A 19,510-nucleotide genomic window follows, 5' to 3' on the forward strand; every position below is an offset into this window, starting at 1 on the left:
CACATTCTCTCTGGAGATGGGGATCCTTTGAGCAAAGGAATGTAGGTCATGGTTAAGTATATAAAATGAAAAGCTACTCCATTGTAGTGGCAGCATTTCACCACAATAATCCAGTGAGGTCCTTGAACAAACAGAAAACCTGGTCTTATATATATGCTATTTAATATGACTCATTAAACAAGCCTAATTAAACAGCAGCTTCAGCCCTACTGAATGACATGGCACTTGGAATCCCTAAGGCTGTAGTGTTGGCATCCTGAGCAGTTCATCCTCCTGTGTGCCACGTTTTCCTGTCCAAATCATGGTTCTCTGGTGTCAGAGCCCAAGGCCAGGGTGGAGAGGAGCAGTGAGGTTTGAGGCCCTGTTAAGTGTCAGATAGGATAAAGGTAACAGTGCATCCATGGCAGTCTGAGCCAGACAGGAGCTCTGGGGTGATGAGAGATGAATCCCAATGCAGGAATGAAGTGGCTGTGTGGGGTGGAGGAGGTGCTCTGGTCACTGCTTGACTCTGTTGCAAAGGTATGTTTTGTAACATGCAGGGGACCACCTAATGCACACCTGGTAGGGGATGTATCCCCCAAAAAATTCTGACTGGAAGATGATGAATGCCTGTCAGCAGCAAGCCTCAGGCTGGTGGTTTTTATGCAGATGTTCATGGTTGAGGACTTTTCAGTAAAGATTCTGCTGCAGCAGGTGCTTTCTGTATTTTGTGGGTCATTTCATATTCCTAGCAAAAGTGTCCCTTTTGTGTTTTTTTTTTTTTTTTTTACTCAAAATACTTTTTAATCTTGACAGTATCTTGAGTACATGAGTAGATACTTGAGTATATGCAGAGTGTTCACCTTTGCAGTGAGAAGTGCCATTTTCTTGGTGTGTTATTGTCCCCAGTGTAACTGTGCACCTGGTTTTTCATAGGTACCATTGTTCAACCCCAGTGCTGCTGCATTTCAGTGCCTGATGGCACAGTACCTTCATATGCCTGCAAAGCTGAGCAACCTTTTTAAAGTAAAAATCACTGTTGTAAGCATAGGAGTGTCCTGGCAGTGCCTTGTGTGACTTGGTTGGAATTGTTGCTGGGGATTACATCTCCTGCTCAGGAGCCTGCCACATCTGAGCAGTGCAGAGTGGCAATTAATGAGCAGGGGCAGTTTTAAGGAGCAACTTAGTTTGTGTGTTTAATTAGGAATGACAGGCCATGTAATGCAGCCTAAGGCTTATCAACCCATGGATCCTTCCCAGAACATGGCTGGGGCTCAGCACCTCAGAGCAGTTCTGCTTACTGTTGTGCTGATGCTGTTCAGTTCATGCCATGTGACTCTTCAGCAACTCTGAAATCTGCTGTCCAGTCATTCCTTCCTCAGTCACAGGCCTGCAGCTTTGTCCCTGTTTCAAGGCTTTTCAGAGCAGTCCTCACTGAGGCATTTTGTCAGTGCTGGGTAAAGGCAGATTCAGTTAATCTCCATTTTTCAGAGTAGGAAGAGGCAGAGCACTCTTCCCGCTCTCAGGGGAGCAGAGCCCTCTCAGTCATCTTGCAAGGGTGTTTTTATAGTGTTTGCAAATCTGCTCTACCTGTGTTTATGGCTCAGTGTTTCACTGGGGTTGTGATGAGCTGAAATCCTTCTCTTATAGCTGAAGTCATTAAAGCAAAGACCTTGTTATGTATGTACAGCACATAACAGAATCTGGTGTTAAAGCAAAATACCCACTTATCTGCTGTATATGTGCATGGCAATATATCCTCAAAAAAGGTAATTTTAGGAAGTAGGCATCAAGTGAATTACAGTTCCAGGAAATATGGGACTTGCTGTCAAGGGTAACAGGCTTGGCTTAAGAAGGTAAAATTTATTTTGCAGAGGAGACTATTGATCAGTTGTTCACCAGACTGTTTTTTATTGTTTGATGTGTAGATGCAAAAGCATCCAGATGTACAAAGCATGCACTTGGAGTCAAGCCACTGCCAGGACAAGGATCAGTGGCTTTGTAATGGATTAGCTTTATCTTTTATCCTTAGTGTTTTTTCTTGGTTAAGATATTTGCTGTTAGGTACAGTGCAAGACTCTGTATTGCAACTGTGCTAGGACCTGGTACCTCCCAGCTCTGAAAGATGCTCTGGATGCTTTTTTTTAGAGGGGGAAAAAACAGCCTCTCACTGCCTGGCCATGTGGCAGAACTGCTGACTTTGGGCAAACAGGCTTTTGGTGCTTTTTGCCTGTGCTGTCTGGAGTGAGCACTTACTCCTCTAAGGGCATCTCAGTAGAGCTGCTTACATCCAGTTAGGTTACACCTGAGAGTCCACAGAGGCAGGGAAGGTGCTTTAGATGAAAGACCTTGGCTCATCTCAGGCATTAGGCTGAGCTGGCACATCTGAAGGAGGGATGGGAAGGACAGGAGAGGAACAAATGCACTTTGTAAATGTGAAACACTTGACAGTTTCCAAGTCAAACTTGACATCTCCAATCGTGTTTTAGCATCTTCTCTAACCAGCTCTGCACTGAAATACCTTACAGGTGATGTTACTGTGTGATGTTTGTGACATTGGGCCAAGAAGACACTAAAGAAATTTTCCTGCTAGGAGCAGCTTCCTGATCTATATGCAAGGTGAAAGATGCAGCAAAGCATCCCTTAAAACAGTTTTAAACTCCAGTTTGGAAAAGCCTGTGCCTTTAGTCTTTGGCATTTATAGGGAAATAGTCAGCTCTGAGGTGAGTTCTGCTAACAATCAATCTCACCTTGCTTGCCTGTAAGAGGTGACCTTTCAGAAATGTTTTTAGTGAAGGGGCAGTTCCAGGTCTCTCAGAAACACTCCCCTTGTTAAAAATGGAATATTTCACAGCTTCCTGGTTGGTCTAGAAGTATGTTACTCCCCTGGAGACTCTTCAGATGCTGGGTCTCCTAAACATGTAAGACTTCCTTGAAAACTGGATTTGAGTGTCTTGGGAGATATTTTTCCCAGTAATTTGTGATTGCTCTGTAGCTGTTGGTTTATAGCTGTTGTAGAGACTGTGCAGAGCAGAGGAGCATAAAGATGTATTCCTACAGGAATTTTGTAGCTGTGTGTATGTTATGTCCAGAGGAAAACAACACTGGCAAGGATTAATGCACATAGAAAGGATTTTGCCTTAAAAGATGTGTAGAGGAGAACTTAATAATCTACCTTTGAGCAGGTTTAGAATTGGAACTGTGTGTGCATTGTACAAAACCAGGGAACATCTGGCTTGATTACTCCTGTGGTTCCTGTGCCACTGCTGTGAGTGTTTACTGACACCAGGGGCTGGATGAGTTCTCTGAGCCATCTCTAGATGTGCTGCTTGGTTGCTTAGTTCCCAAGGAGGAGATGGGGAGAAAAGAAGATTCCCTGGGCTATAAGCTTGAATTATTGCCACATCAAATATGCTGCTGAATAACTGAACCTGCAGAGTAATGTGGAGAGGAGAGTGGTGTTTCCATGTGGATGTTGGATGTTCTGCTGTGTTGTCTCAGGCTGCTGGCAGAATCTGGAGAGCTTCCAGTAAATGGTTTAGAAGTCAGCCAAGAAAACACCTGAAGGCAAAATGATACAAGAATGTTGTTATGATGACATTGATGAGTTTTAAATATGGTGTTGAAAGCTTTGTGCTCTGGCTGAGATGGGAAGGAAGAAAAAGTCAGTCCAGTGGACTTACCTGTGCAAGGGGAGAGAAACAAGGCTTTGCTCCAGGGATATTAAGTCAAACTGCAGGGCTTTTATATTTCTGTCTCTGTTGCATCATAACTGTCACCAGTTCTTGTTGAGATTTTTCTCAGATTTATTGAAAGGAATTGAAGGTTGGTTGCTTTTGTATTATGGAGTATATAAACAGAAGGCAGTGAATTAAACCTGCTGTGGCTGGGAGATGTTTTGGTCTTCCCCCAGCCATTCTGCAGGTGGTGGATCCACCCCTCACAGAAAGGGATGTCACAGTGCAGGGGTTGCAGAAATCCAGTCATTAAATATCTGAGCTTCTGTAGCTTGGTGTATGTATTCAGTAGGGGCTGCTCCTCCTTTCTGTAATGGCCAATACAGCATTTATGTATGTGGGGGATAACTGAAACCCTTTCAGTGAATAGAAAATGCAGCTGAGGTTTTTTGGGCAATGATGCAATTGTGCTGCATTGTCCCAGTAGCATTCACATACTCTTCTGCAGTGTGAGCTGGGGGAGTGGCTTTGCTGTTTATCAGAAGTAAATGCATGCACGGGGTACCCACGCTGTCACTGAATTTTGGGTGGATTCTCTCTAGCGTTCCAGCAGTTGTTTCAGCTGAATGTAAAGGCATTGATTGTTTTTTTTTTTTTAAGGAATGTATGACTTAACAGTGGATACAGCTGGCTCAGGAGTGTTATTTAACAGGAAGCCTTTTCTGAATGCTTGCTCTGCCTTGGAGCAAGCATTGGCTATTGTACCTCTTAAGGCAGTGTTTGCCTTTGCTCTGTGCCAGGAGGGAGTGAGGTGACCCCAGACCTCTGCCCTGGCTGTGGCCCCATGAGGAGACAGCACCACTGGTTTCCTTGTCAGCTAAATTTGAGTGTCCCCAGCGTGCTCTTAATCACTGGCTGTGGAAAGTGCCCCCAAGGCCAGCCTGAGCATCCTGTATTTCTTAGCTAAGCCAGCCAGGTCCTGATCTGCCTCTGGAATCCACTGCATTCCCTCCTCTCCTCGGGCTGCAGGCAGCCTGTCTGTCCATGCAGCGTTCCTCCTGTAACAGAGCACTGAGGCACTGCAGTGTGTTTGGGGAGTGTGGTGTGCATGTGAGATAACCAGCAATATTTCTCCAGGGGGATGCTCTGATTCCAGAGCAGGCATGAACCTCAGAGAAGGTGCAAGGGAGGCTGGGCAGCTTCGTGTACTCACTGCCTGGGATTGACTTGGGAATGTGGCATGACACAGCATTTGCTGTGCTTTCAACTACAGCTATTTATACATTGCTTTTCAGGGTTATTTTGTCTCCTCTAGGAGATTCTGTACTTGATAAAATATTCTTGCTCAAGTTTATTAAATTTGCTGAAGTTTCTAGACCTATTTGAGTATTTTAGCTCTGTGGCAATGCTCTAGCTCTGGATCCAGACAGGTCTGAATGTGAGGGGATTTTTTCTTTAAGCTATGTCTGGACTCAGTCCCTTAAAGTAATTTGACCTGCAGACTGGACTTGCATTGAGTCTCATATGTAAACTAAAACAGGCACACTAGGGATTTAAGGATAACACACTAATATCTTCCCTAGGAGAGAAAATTGCAGTAATTGTGGGGGGAAGGGACTCCTGTGAGGGTGGTAGTGGAGGCTCTGGGTGAAAGAAAGGGAAAGGAGAGTGGGCTGTATTACACTAACCATCCTGTGTCAACCTCCTACGTTCGGGTGTCGCATGGCTGACATCCTATCAAAGAGCTCTGGCTGTGGCCAGAATTTTAAGCAGCTTTATAAATAGTGTTGCTTAAACTGCCTGTGTGTGCAGAGACTGTAAACGACTGGGGTAGACCAAAATATTATTGGTTTAATTTTTGAACCAGTCCAAAAATGGGAGCAAGAAAGAGTAGAGACCTGAAGTGTAGGAACACCCGTGGATTATCTCATTCCTCTGCAATGCTAAGTGTACATCTGGGGGGTCTGTGAGAGAGGCAGCATTGCTGGAGATGGCAGGCTGTGAGACTTGCAAGGCATGAATATGTGAATCTTGTCAAGGCATCTGAAACCATTCTTTCTCTCCTACTTGCCTGACGTCTTCCTGCTTGCAGGTTATGCTGTGTCTGAATAATTGTGAACAATTAGAAGCTAATTTAAATGGCTGGTTTGTATTCACAGCAGCAGCAAATGAGCTAACCAGCTGGAAAGCAGACACGGTGATTTTCTGTTGATATGTCTCCCTCTTGTTGTTCCCTGGCAGTTTTTGCAAGGTGGATTTTTTGCTGTGGGCTAATGAGGAGTTTCTCCTGCACATTGCTGACCTGATTGCAAAGGGGAAGGAGGATGCTTTGTGCCCTAGCAGAGAGTTACCACCAACCCAGCAGAGTCCAGTTTAGCTCAGCAAAAGAAGAGACCACCCTGCTTTGCTCCAGGAATATGAAGCAAAAGAGTATTTTTCATGGATGCACTCTTTACTTCTCCTCTCAAAGATGTAGAAAGGTGAGGTACACTGTTGTGCCTCTGGAGTGAATTGGCCAGCAAGAGTCACACAGATTTTCTCATAGCATCTTTTTTATCCTCTGAAAGGCAGATGGAGATCTAAGCAACCCCATTCTTTCCTCCAGACCTGGCATGTGCCCCAAATGCAGCTCAGAGTGGCCAGTGACTAATTTCTGTGCTGCTGATGCTGTCCAGATGGCATCCCCATCCATCCAGGTCCAGCAAGAACCTGGAAAACCTGTTGCATATTGACTGCCATCTCCCTCCAAGGCAACAATTTGAGGAATTCTTCTGCTTCAGGTAAATGAAAGAGCTACTGGACAGGCTGTTTTTGCACACAGGGAGGAACACAGCTTAACTGGCAAGTTAAAACAGTGGGCTGTTGGGAATCCTGGGAATCCAGACTGAAATGGGAATCTCTTCTTCCTATCACACTGGATGGTGTCAGCATCCATGTGAGCTCCTCAGGGGAGTTTCCTCTAGCAGTGAAATGCATCTCCCTTAGAGCTTATCAGATGCTGCCAGGAGAGCTGCCCAGCCATTGCTTTCACCTGCATGGTCAGATGTTCACCAGGGTCTCTGCAGCCATTCCTTAGGTCCTGTTGGAAGCAGACATCTCTTGACACACTTGGGGGCCTTGGGGCTCTGTGGAGCTGCTGGATTCTCACAGCAGTTTCTTCCTGGGAGTTGCTGCCTCTGATCTGTAGTTTGGCTGTGGCTTTACTGCAGGAGTGTTGAGGCAGCCTCTGTGAGCAATGCTGGCTGATGGATAGGCAAAATGTTGTCCACTTTCCTGCTTACTGCTCTCAGCCAGCTTCTCCTGTGCCTGTAACTCTGGTCTCCTGTGGTTTTCCTCAGGTAACAGTGCCATCTGGTGCTGGAGCACTGCTCTTGGTCAGGCTTTCCTCAAGTACTCGGGCAGAGGTGATAGGAGAGCAGTATTGCTTTACTCAACCATCTCACTGTAAGGAGGTGGGAGGGGGTGTCCTGTAATGATCTGTGCTTTTGGGGACATTGCACCTGGAGATAATCCTTTTGTCTTTTCTGTTTAACACTTGATGTTCCCAGAACTGCTGTACAAGAAGTCTGAGCACATGAGGCAAGAACTGTAAACACTGAGAAGGGAGATCATTTTTTACATAAAACTGTTGCTAAGAACTAAAATCCAGCATTTAGATTAAATTTTGTAACTGGGGACATATTTGAAAGATTCCCTGTAGGACTCTAAGTAACTTCCTAGTCACTAAATCTTCTCTTGAAAGAATCTTTACATATTTTCTAGTCATAGCCGTGTGCTTTTAAACTTTACCCTTCTATATCTTTATGCTGAGCCTTATTATGTTCACACTTTCTGAATTATTTTTACTTTATTTTTTTTATTTCCTCTAAAGTTTTGCAAACCTTTTTGCGGACACAGGAGTTGATTGTGTTCTCTCATGAAAGTCCTGGTTATTGGTTGATGGGAGTGATTATATGGAATGTGCTGTTTGAACAAACAACACTTGGTGACAAGGTTGGCAAAATTCAAATTCTTCTGTAATTTTTTTTCTTTAGCTACCAGGTTGTCTTTGCTGCTTTACCCCTTTTTCAGGTATCCAACCCAGGCTGGCACATGTAAGTGTGTGGTGGTGGTGGTGTTAAGCATTTCACACCAGATAGAAAAGTGAGGCTGAGGATACTGAAAAGCTGAGAGTGGCTGTTGTTTATGCAGCTTTGCTTGTCTGCCTCCAGGATCCTCCTCTCTCCCAGCCACATTCTCTCTTCTGGGAAATGCTCCCAACCTACTTATTTTCCTTTAAATAATAACAACCCAGTAATCTTCCTGTAGTCTTATCTTCCTTCCCTTGAACTACTGCCTTGTGCTTCTTTTTCAGAATGGTGTGTTCACTGGGCCAGGGAATCTGTGTTGTAGTGTTTTCCAAAATGTCACATAAATATGCAGAACCACAGAAGTGATTTGTTGTCAGTAAAATAAATACACTTCTTGGACAAGGGAAATCCAAGTAGAAGGTTTACTTTTGCTTAGCAAAAGATTTCTGTTAAAGCCAAATTCTTCTGCTCTAAAGCACAGCATTTACCCACATTATAATTACAGTGAAATTTTGTTTCATCCATTGATTTATTCAGACTTTTAAACTAATTTCTGCCTCTTGGCAAAGGAAAGTAGAATATTTCAGTGTCTTTCTGCCAGGAGGCTCAAAGGTGATATTTGTTGGGAGGGGAAGATCCTGCATTGTTTAGCTGTGACTGAAAGATCAGAACTTTGCTGTGGAAAGGGTTTTGTACTTTATAATGTGGAAGGCAAAAATAAAAATAGCTTTTGTGGTCAGAAATATGAACAGGAACAAAAGTAGCTACAAGTCCATTGGGGATCAATGTGAAAATAGGGGAGACTCAGGAAGCTTCAGCCTGCAGTTGGAAGGGACTCAACTGAGTGACTTCAGGTTTCTGTGTCTCCATAATATGTCATAAAGACAAATGACAGAGCTGTCACTTTGTCTTACAAGAGCTGCAGGTCCCCAGGGAGGCTTCACAGCACTGAGAGATTATCAGAACTAATGACACAGCTGGATTTTGAAGCTGCTGTGTTCCAAGGCTCCCTGCACCTCTGGCAGTGTCAAAAGGGAGCAGTGATGTGGAGGCAGTGATCTGGCTCTCATTTATCAGGTTGCTTGGTCTCCTGTGGGTGTCACAGAGACTTCTCTTCTTTGCTGCCTGCCACGAACTCTCCTGTTGTTTACTCGGTGGCTCTGCATGGTGGCAGGTGCTGCCTGGCTCTGGCAGCCCCGGGTACAATTTGTGTGTAATTAGATAAAAAATCATGTTCCCTTAGTACAGGGGGAGTGGAGATTTGTAGGCATTCAGCTGGTGACAGACAAGTGTGTTTTAGTTTGTGCTGGCCTGGGGCTGGAAACTGCTGTGTTCATCCCTACTGATGGAATCTTCATGAGCTAATTAGGAAATTCTGCTTTAGGCCATGCCTTTTTCTTGTTTCCTGAAAAAAAAGTTATGTTCAAACTGTACAATCAATCCACTGTAGTTTGCAGGTAACAGGCACTACTTGGGGTTGGCTTAGTGGTGAATCTCAGTTTGTGCTGCTGTGGATGATTGGCAGATTCAGAGCTGCTGGTTGCATGAACAAAAGAATTGTAATCTGTGATCAGGTGGCTGCCTGCAGGTAGAGCTGCCGTGATGCAAAGCTGTCTTGGTTTCATCTTAGCCTCTGTGAAGTGTTCCATAACATCTATTTTAGATCAGGGGAGCATTTTGGCACCCCCACTGCCTACCCCTGTGCTGTCCTTCTGTACCTGAAGTTAATCATCAACCTCACCTTTCACACAGGGATGTTTTGCACTGCCCAAAGCAGCCTCATGAGCAAGCTTTTGGACTCTTGTACAGAATACAGAAAACAAAGATCCTGCTCACTGTCCTTCCCTTGCTTTGACCAAACCAGAGGAGCTGTGTGTTCCTGAGTCACTCAAGGCCCTTCAGAGTTAGTTCAGCTGTTCATATTTGAACAAATTTTTAATCTCCTGATGCAATTCCTAAGTAACTTAAATATTTTCTCCTTTTGTCATTCTTTGAGTGCTTTCAGATGACAAGCAATATCATGGTATTATAAAAATGCAGACTGATGCTAAAGTGAAATGGGTGAAAATCTCCATGTGTCTACAGGTTGCCCAGAGAAGCTGTGGCTGCCCCATCCTGGAAGTGTTTATGGCCAGGTTGGATGGGGCTTGGAGCAACCTGGAATAGTGGAAGGTGTCCCTGCCCATGGCAAGGGTGGAATGAGATGGTTTTAAAGTCTTTTCCAACCCAAACCATCCTGTGAATTAAAGGTGTGAGTTATGTGGCAGAGCAGTGATCAGTTCTCTGCTGCTGTAGGAAGCCACAAGCTACTCTGACATGTAATATTTCTGCAAGTGAAGGTTTAGACCTTGCCCCAGAAGGGTATAGTTCTTCTGTAAGTAATGCAGGAGTCTCCACAGCCTCCTGAGACTTCGAATTTTTTGTCTGGAAGAACCACAGACTACTTTGCTTGCCATGTAGGAGTAGCCAGGAGGTGTCACAGGCAGAACTTTTGTACCAATCAGTGCAAAAGATTTATTTTCATATTTTTGCAGCTGTATCCCTCAAGGGTTGTTTTTAAAAACCTCTGTATTGTATAGCTCATTGTTCAGCTGTTCTGGGTAGTAGAATTTTAGTTCTCAGGAGTCTTAAGTTTCTGTTAGTGTCTTCTGTCCCATTTGCCCATCTTTCTTTCCCATAAAAACCCAGTGTAGCTGGAAAACTCCAGTTAGAAGTGAAGCAACATGTGCCAGTTTAAATGTCACAGTGTGAATCAGCTCTGAGCTTCCAGGGGATTCTCTGCTGTTGCTTTTTCTTCTCTCCTTGTTTTTCACAACTGCTTATGTGCAATGCAATCTGATCAATGTAACACAAATCTTTCACTGGAGGTGAACTTTGGATATGGAACATATTTTTCCAACAGTAGTATGTGATGCCATTGGTAATGTGTTGATACTGAAAAGATATTAAAATATCTTGGCTTCGGATCTTCTGGGTCATTGAATTTCTGAACCTTTGTCATCTAACTTGGTGTATCCATGCTATATTTGGACAGCTGACTTGCTTTTTTAGACACCTCATCTAGATTTAAAATAAAAACAGCTTGTGTTGAGTTGATTGCTACACTACTGTTTTAGCTGTTTGGGTGTGTAATCAGACCTTAGAGTTAAAAAAATATTAACTGGGGGATGCTGAGTTGGGTTGGCTGCTGCCAGTTGTGCTCCCTCCTGCCCATTTCCATGAGCACCCACCCCAGAGCCCTTCCAGTGCCAAGGCAGCTCTGAAGCTGCTCTGTTTTCTCCTAGTGCCTGGGGCTGCTGGTGGCCAGGAGCTGCTTCATGTAGTAAGGAAGTTTCCTCTTAACCTCCAGTAGGAGCCTGGCAGTGGTCCCAGTCACAACCCAGTGCATCTGGTGGAGGTTTCCAAGCCACAGCTTCAGGACTGGAGGAGAAAAGGATCTGTTTGCTTTTGGGTTTAGAAACCAGGTATGGGAGCTGTGGTACATCATGTCCTGTTTCAGGTGCTGAGAGACTGTCTAGGTCTTTCAAAATTCCTCCAAGGAGTCTGTCAGCTCAGTGAATCAAGGTTTTACCTTTTCCCAGCACCAGGCAGTTGGGTTTAGCTTTACCTGGTTATGGAATGTGGTACTGAGGTGTGCAGAGGTCTGTCTTGCCTTGTTACCTGTTGCTGCAGTAGTTGCTTTCCCTGTGGTTTGCTGTTAACCTGTGGGGTTTCTTCTTCTTCTGAGCATTGATGTTACAAGTTTCCATGGCAACTTCCAAGCTCTCAAGTAGGTGCTGTCCATTCAAAACAGAATGCTAATGTGGTGATTGTAGGAGAGTGACAGTCCTGGTGACCCTGGAGGAATGTCCCAGGGAGTGGATTAATTTTTAACTCCAGAGCATTTCAGATATTGACTTGCCAGGAGAACTCTCCAGTGCAGCTTAAAAAAAACCCCTCCATCTGTGTGAGTCTAAAGTTCTACATGTTGAGGTTGGATAGAAATCAGGTACCTAGTTCATATCTCCTCCGTCACAATGTTTGTCCATTGTCACAAAAAGACAAGTGTGACATGTTTTCTATGGATAAAACCTTGACTTGAGTAAAAAGAAGGCCAGAAAATGATAATACATCTAAAAAAGGCATTATTATTTTTCCCCTCACACTTTCTTTCTTAGTCCCATTGAGAGAATTCAAAATAGGCTTCACAAAATTACAAGTCATTTCTTCTTTTTTTACCATTTTTGCTTACAGTTGTAGGTGCAGAGCCTGGGAGCAGTGCTTGAAATGAGATCAGTTACACAAGATGTGCAGGGGGAGGGTTGGGACCTGTGAGATGGGCAAGTAGCCCAGACTGAGCAGAAGTGACAGGTCTGTGCAGGTCACAGCCTGGCCTCTCTGCCCTTGTGGTGGCCACTGCTGTCCAAGTCCTTGTTTAAGTCAAGAGGCAGAAGCAGCTTTCATAACAGATAATTCACTTCTGAGTCAGCTGGATGAACATCTCAACCATCATCAGCAGTTCAGGTCAACCTACAGAGTTTCACATCCAGCATTGTGCTTTCCTCCATTTTTTTTGTGGTGCCTTGTATTTTCGTTTTTATAAGCAGATACCACTGTGTGTGTGCTGCTTTTTCTCCTCCATCTGCAGAGCTTATTTCCAGAGCTCTTGTTTTGGAGGATGAAATTCAGGATGTGTCTGGAATAGAAAGTGATGTTGTCACCACAGTGATTGCGTTGGAGGTAGAGGCTGTGGGATCACACTGTCATCCTTGAGCAAATGTCATTCTTTATTGGTCAGACACTGCTGTTCTTCAGGTTGGACAAGACCTTTGAGTTCAGCCATTAACTCAGCATTGCCAAACCCACCACTAAATGATGTCCCCAGGTGTTACAGCTGCACATCTTTTAAATCCCTCCAGGGACGGTGACTCTGCCACTTCCTCATGCCAGTGCTTGACAGCCCTTTTGATGAAGAAATTTTTCCTAATATCCAGTCTAAAGCTCTCCTGGCACAATGTGAGGCTGCTTCTTCTTGTCTTGTTACTTGGGAGAAGAGCCTGACCCCCACCTGGCTACAGCTTCTATCAGGGAGTTGCAGAGAAGGAAGAGATTCCCCTGAGCCTGCTTTCCTCAAGGCTGAGCCTCCCCAGCTCCCTCAGCTGCTCCAGAATCTGAGACAGCACTGGCCAAGCATGAACTTTAACACAGGGAGCTGGCATTGGCAGGCATTGTACTGCATCAGGTGCCCTCTCTTCACTGAGCCAGGGTGCTCTGTGTTGCTGGGCAGCTGAGCATGAGCACACATGCAGCTGTAAAGCCAGGACTGATCCAGGTGGAAGGTGTGCCCCCACATCTGAGTGCTGAGTCTCAGTGCCAGGGTCTCCCGTCCTTCCTGGTGTCCCAGTGTGGGATGGACCTGCAATGCGGCTCAGCAGTCAGCCCCCTCTGAAGGAAGGTGTGTCCTGGCATGTTTGAGACTGAACAACCAAGGACTGTGTGTTGATGCATTCAGGTTCCTGTCTGGGTTTAACTTGTCCCCACCTTCTGTTCTTGGGATGTTTGGAGCAGGGCACAGTTTTTTCATCCCTGCCTCCCGTGACAGTATTGTTTACCTGCAGTGCAATGTGGCAGTAGCAAACCAAAATGCTGTTGGCAGGCAGAGTTACCACCTTCTGTTTCTCCTAAAGTGAAACACCAACACTCCTGCCCCATGCAGAAAAGAAACTGTTGGAATAGGAACGGAAAGGATGTGCTGGCAGTAAGTGTGAATGAATTGTCCTTTCTCCTTTGTTGGATAAAACATTCTGAGGGATGGTGATACCGGTGTGGGAGTGATTTTGTCCACTGCTGGGTACCAATGATGTTACAACAAACCTAAATTGCTAATTATTGAGTTAAAGCTCTGCTTTAGTTATACAGAGAGAGACCAGGGATTTAAACCACTACTGAGTATCTCCAGTACTCAGTTTGTTTGGATTCACACCCCCCAGGGCTTGCTTGTCCCTATATCAATCCCAGCAACTCCCATATTATTTGCCAGTGAACTTCAGCAGTGATTGTTCCTTATTTACCTGCCACAATATTTGGCATTTGTGGCTAGTCCAGATCATCAAAGTAAATTGTTCTGGTTTTGAGCTCTTGTCAGCAGGGAGCTGTTGGAGAGGAAAATTGGCACCATATCTTGCATTTGTTCAAGGGAGGGATTAAACCCAGAGTTACAGTGGGAGTTTAGCCCACCCCTGCCTGGGGATGTTTGCACCTCACTGCCAAATTGTTTGCTAAAGTGGGAATACAGTTTTCTGTCACAGACATCTCTCTCAACCTCTGCTGTTAGTTTAAACAAACAAAACCCAAACCACAAAGATTTCGTTTCAAATGACAAGTTTGTAATAAAAAATGAGGCAAGTGGATGAAAGCAGAAGGCTCCCAAGGCTTAATGAGCTAATGTTCAGTGGAAGCGTCCTTTCCCAGGCTGCCCAGTTCCAGGTGTGAGCCCTGATGGCTCCCTTATTTTGTTTGAGGTGAAATGACTCAGCTGAGAAGGGGAATGTGTTCCTGTTGGTGCTTGTTCTTTATGCAGAAAATCAGAATTTGTGTACTCCTCCTGCTGTGTGTGGTTTGAGAGCATCATCAGCCCTGCTAAAGTATCAGGTGTTCTTCAGATTGCAGCTGCTGCCTTTTGATGAGTAAATTTGCTGTGGAGCTCAGGCACTGATTCAGTGCTGAGCACCTGAATAGCAAAGGAAATAAATAGGGGCCAGAGCTGTTCTGCCACTTTTTTGCAGTCGAGGCCCTAAGGAACCTAACTGACCCCAGGCTGAGTGTGTCACCCTCTTCACCAGGGTAAAATGTTTGTGTAGTGATGGGTGTCTTTGGTTTGCCTTATTTAACATTTGTAATAGTGAATTTATTTTTTAAAAAGCAACAGAAAACGCAGCTTGCATTTGAGGAGGGAGCTCAGCTTGGCATACAGGAGCACAGGATTCCTCAGAGCATCTCTGGGAAACTGCTATTTCTCATTCTTGGGGCTATTACTGAGGCACATGGCTAGAACACAAACCCAGCCATGTTAATACTGACTTTCATAGAGGTAAATATAGCAACTGTGAGGACCTATTTTAAAAGTGCTTCTGCAACAGAATTCCCTCAGTGCTGAGGGAGGGGGCTGTCCATCAGTTGATGATCACATTGCTCTGGGTATGATAGAGGACAGGAGGAATCACTGAACTCTTGTGTTCATCAGCAGCCATTCCTTCTGCTCACTCTGGTTGGGTTTCTTGTGGGGTTTGAGCCTTTTGTGACATGACAGACCTGTGAAGTATTTATTGTTGATGCTGGCTTTCTGCCTGCTCCTTGGCTTGGTTTTTCTTGCCACTGAGACAGGTGGGTCTGGCACATGAAGCTGAAAATAGTGCTGCCTTTAAAAGCCAAGAGACCTGAAAATAGGTTAAATATAGTCCCCCTGTAGAGGAAGTTTTATGCTTTGCTTTGGGAAGAATTTGTATGATTATATTCTTGAGGAAGGATCACAAAATGGGAATGCTGCTGATCGACAGCTTCTGGGATTTACCAGCATTGAGTAACCCAAAGATATTGCTGCTGCTGCTGCTGGGTAACATCGAATCATCTTCATGATCTGGGTTCTTCAGAGGCTGCATCATAGGGAACAGTGTGCCTGAGTGATGTGTTGAAACATAATGCATCAATTTAAGCTCTAATGCATTTTGAAATTAAAGTATCATCATACACTTGGAGCTGTGCAGTGAGAATACTTCAGCTACAGTACCCAAACTGCTGCTCATGCTTGAGTACTTACTGGAATGTAAATGTTGCAGCCTGATTCTGGATTTTAAAAGGCTGCCTATACAGTACTTACTTTAACAAATAATTTTAGAAAGCTGTGTAAAAATTGATGTCTATCTATATACCACAGTGGGATGTGGGAGGCAGTGAAAACACTTCTACAATCTGGAAATGTGCTGTGGGCTTCAGCTTTCCCCACTCCAGTGTGGTTCTGACTGCAGAAGTTGGGTCTAAAAGCCTGCCTGGCTGGGTCTCTTCCCCTCTTACTGAAACACACAGTCAAGAAGATGATAAATACTCAGGTCCTGTTCTTGGATTATAGATTTGTCTAATTTGGTAAAGCAGGCTGTAAGCCAGGGAGTGGGTTAGGATGAAATGCTGACGGGGCACAGTGGAGTTCAAGCTGGGATGAACAAGGAAAAGCCAGGGATGCAGCAGCAGTGGCACAGCTGGTTCTGCAAGTGACACGTGAGAGAGGCTCTGTCCCTGATGGTGCATTCATGTGGCACTTCCCAGAGCACAGGGGGTGTAATGAGTGTGTTTGCAGGGCTCAGTGATGTACCAATGCAAATAACTTCTGGACCACTGAAATGCAGATGAGGCTTCTCCCTGTTGAGCAGAGGGAGATTTTAGCTGAATTGCTGGGAGGCTGAGCAAGCCTGAAATTGGAGTTCAGCTTTGTGGCCTCAGTAGGACATCATCCCTCATGTAGCATTCCAGTGTGTTCAATGACAGCTGCATTTTGTAGTTTGAAGCTTGTTGAAAACACTTAATGAAATAGCCTGCAAGTAGTCTTGAGGTCACTGGAACAGCTGAATGAAGGGCCACTTTTGGAGGGACATCACTTGGTTGATCACTGGAGATCCATCAAGTGATCCATTCCCTTTCCAGGAGCGCTCCTGGTGCCCACAGGTCTGTGTGAGCTGCTGTAGGGTACATAAGGATGTTCCAACCACATCCTTTGTTACCAGAACGAGCTCTTTGCCAGCAAGTGCTTTAGCAGGAGCTGGAGTAAGCAGTGCTTTGACTTTACCCATGGTCTTATTGATGTTTTGTTACCTGTGTGTACCTGAGAGCTTCTAAGTGCAGAAACAGCCATTTCTTTTCCTTTTTTTCCCAAGACAAGTGCTTCTTGCAGTGGATTTGTCACTTATTCCCCTGCCAGCCAAGACTTCTTACTGTACAGGACCTTGCTTTGTGTCCCAAGCCAAACAGGCTTTCCAGAGATATTTGGGAGTATCTTGGGTGAAAAATGTGCAGGATGAGACACAGAGCTATGGTGTGATGTGCTGCTTCATTCTGTCTTCTGTGCTACATAAACTGGATGTGGGTAGGAAATAATGCGTGGTGCAGGCAGAGGGAGAGGAGAGGGAGACTTGAGGGGATGAATGAGTCAATGTCTGCACCCTTTTTGATGTGTCTGCTGACTTAGAGCACAGTCATGGATGGATCCCCTGGTTGCTGATGTCAGATCTGTCAACTGGATTTTGCAACTGTGCCAAGGGGATTAACTCTGTGTGTGGAAGTGCCTCAGCATCCTCCACTGCAATCCTCCTCAGTCTGGAGGATTGGGATACTGTGCATTTGTATTTGTCATGTTATTTCTGACTGAATATCATCTGGGGTCAGCACTAAAGCCAATGTCTCTCTCTCTCTCTCCTTAGCTGAAACTTGAAGATCGCTCAGTGGTCCCTCGAGATGTGGTCAGACACATGAGCTCCAGTGTAAGTGCTTTTTTTCCTTTGTCCTTTTTGATTGTGATACTGCTGCATGGATTTCTAGGACTTGCCAAATTGCCTGAATGGAGCTGGACAGTGATGCTTTGAGCATGTTCTATATTTAGTGTGTTGGATGGACTTAGCTGCCTCCAGTGAAAATGGAAATCTGCTAAGGCTGCCTCTCTACAGTTGCATATCTGCAAAGGTCTCCTGAGCAAGCAGTCCTGGGCATGGTCAGGGAAGGAGACAAGAAGCCTGTCTACCCTGCCATTATTAAAATTTACATTAATCCATTAAAATTTACATTAGTCCATGAGTTGTGGGGACTATGGACCTGCTCTCCCAGACCTAGCAGAGAGGTTGGAGTGGGGGCAGATCCCAGCTCCACAGCTTACCTTTGCCTCTGTTTTCTCTGATAGAGAATTTGGAGGGAATATTTTCAGACACACCTGTCAATCTACAGTAAGCAGCATCTTTTCCAGCTTCTTCCAGAAATTGAGCAAACCCAACACTGCTGGAGCATCCAACACAGCTAGGTTGACAGAAAGCAAGCTGGTTCTTAAACAGCAGCTGATAATTGTTCCCTTTGCTCTTTCTGGATGCTGTTCTATGTCCCAGCCCCTCTGTTCTAGCTGTATGGCACTTGTGCCTATCAGAGATGTGTGGATCTGGGTTTTATGTAGGGAATACTGGGGAGATTGTTGAGTATTGATGATCAGATGGGATTTGCACTCTTTAGGAGCTCAGCAAGGTTGGTAATTTCTTGCTGTGGCTCAGAGCTAACCTCTAACCCTGAGCCATATGGCCCTGCCATGTGTTTGCCTCTTCTTCTCTTGACTTGCTTCCCGCAATGTGGCTACCAAGGCTGTGCTGAAGGAAGCAGCTGGCCACTAACTGCTGCAGTTGCACCACATGGTGTGCAGCCTGGTACAGGGACAGAGAAGACTATTCTCTGACCTGTCTGGCTTGTTTGGGTTGTTGTTATTTTTAAATAAAGCCTTTTTTGTCAATTAATAAAAGTAAACCCACCCCCTTTTTCACAGAATATTACAAAGGGAAAAAAAAAGGAATGAGAAGCTTGAATAATAATTTGAAAATTGCTGAAGCAAAGTATTTCCTTAAGAAATTTAATGGTTGTTTGAAGTGGAAATTTGAAGTCAACATGTTTTTCTAAAACTGCAGCATTATGGAAGAGTTCTCATCCAAAACAATGAACAGGTAGAAACTGGAATTTTGAGCTTTTAACAGTGTTGTACCTGGCACAGCTGGAGCTGTCACAGTGTTCTTCTCACTCAGGGGGATGCTTTGAGTCCTGTCTCTCAGCTGTTTGTTATCCAATGCTTCTTAAAGTCATTTTAAGCTTTCAGGACAGCAGGTTGTTCTCCTCTTGGCAAACATGGATGTGCTGCTTTTGTTTGCAATTTCCATTCTCATTTGAGCAGAAATTGGCTCCCCTGGCTTGCTGCACATGCTTTGGTAGATATGTACCCAGCAGTTGTCTTGCACATTCATTTTTGTTGGTTTGCATGTTTAAATAATGGTATTTGCTTGACCCTTGTGCCCAGTAATTTCATTTTTTTTAATTGATGGAATGGTGAAATTATAACTCAATTTCTTCTCTCTGTTGAAAAGCATAACAAATCTGAGGATGACTTACATGTCCTCAGCCTCAAATGTTTCTAAATGTTAGTGGGGTAAATTAAACAATAAGCCCCCTTTTTTCCAAAGAAAACCTTTACTTGCTAACAGATATATTTCCAAAAATTACAGGAGCTTTTAAAATAGAAAACCTGCAAGTGTCAGCCTGCCAAATTCAGGATGTGGGATGGTTGCCCTGCGCCAGTTGGCCTGGCAAGTGGAGAATGTGGAACTTATTCTGTATTCAACACACTCTCTTAGGGCTTGTTTTTAACCTTGAGCCAGAAGGACTCAAAATCCTCTGTTCCTCAAGAGAGGAGAGCTGAGTCAAAATCCATGTACTTCTCATTGAGCACTGAGTGTGGGAAAAGACTGCTTCAGGGGGAAATGCATAAAATGAGATCATTTTCACTGAATGCAGTTGGGCCTGAAAGTCTAATCCAGCTGGATGAGAAGCAGGAGAAGTGGCAGAGGTAATTTTTCCAGATGATATGCTAATTTGGGGAAAAGGTAAGAAGTAGGTCTGTAATCTGTCAGACACCTGGATTTTGTTGCTTCAAAGAATTCTGGGCTATGCTGTTATTTTTAAACAAAGGAATAAGGGTGGTGTAAAGATCCTCTTATTAGAAAACAGCTCTGAGGGAAA

The 19,510-nt window shown here is 44.6% G+C and overlaps 2 protein-coding genes across 2 annotated transcripts in view; one reads left to right on the plus strand and one right to left on the minus strand.

The window, feature by feature from the left end:
* Window positions 1–16,545, minus strand: part of AANAT (aralkylamine N-acetyltransferase) — a 46,220-nt gene extending 29,675 nt beyond the window's left edge. Inside the window, exon 1 of the mRNA XM_031059909.1 lies at window positions 16,477–16,545. Coding sequence (XP_030915769.1) covers window positions 16,477–16,545 — 69 coding nt within the window. The remainder of the gene's footprint in view (window positions 1–16,476) is intronic.
* Window positions 16,546–17,176: 631 nt separating this feature from the next.
* Window positions 17,177–19,510, plus strand: part of UBE2O (ubiquitin conjugating enzyme E2 O) — a 29,160-nt gene continuing 26,826 nt past the window's right edge. The window contains exon 1 of the mRNA XM_031059910.1: window positions 17,177–17,232. Within this exon, the coding sequence (XP_030915770.1) occupies window positions 17,221–17,232 (12 nt within the window). The 5' untranslated portion in view covers window positions 17,177–17,220. The remainder of the gene's footprint in view (window positions 17,233–19,510) is intronic.

This window comes from Geospiza fortis, unplaced genomic scaffold (assembly GCF_000277835.1).
Source record: "Geospiza fortis unplaced genomic scaffold, GeoFor_1.0 scaffold244, whole genome shotgun sequence".
Classification (NCBI taxonomy): Eukaryota; Metazoa; Chordata; class Aves; order Passeriformes; family Thraupidae; genus Geospiza; species Geospiza fortis.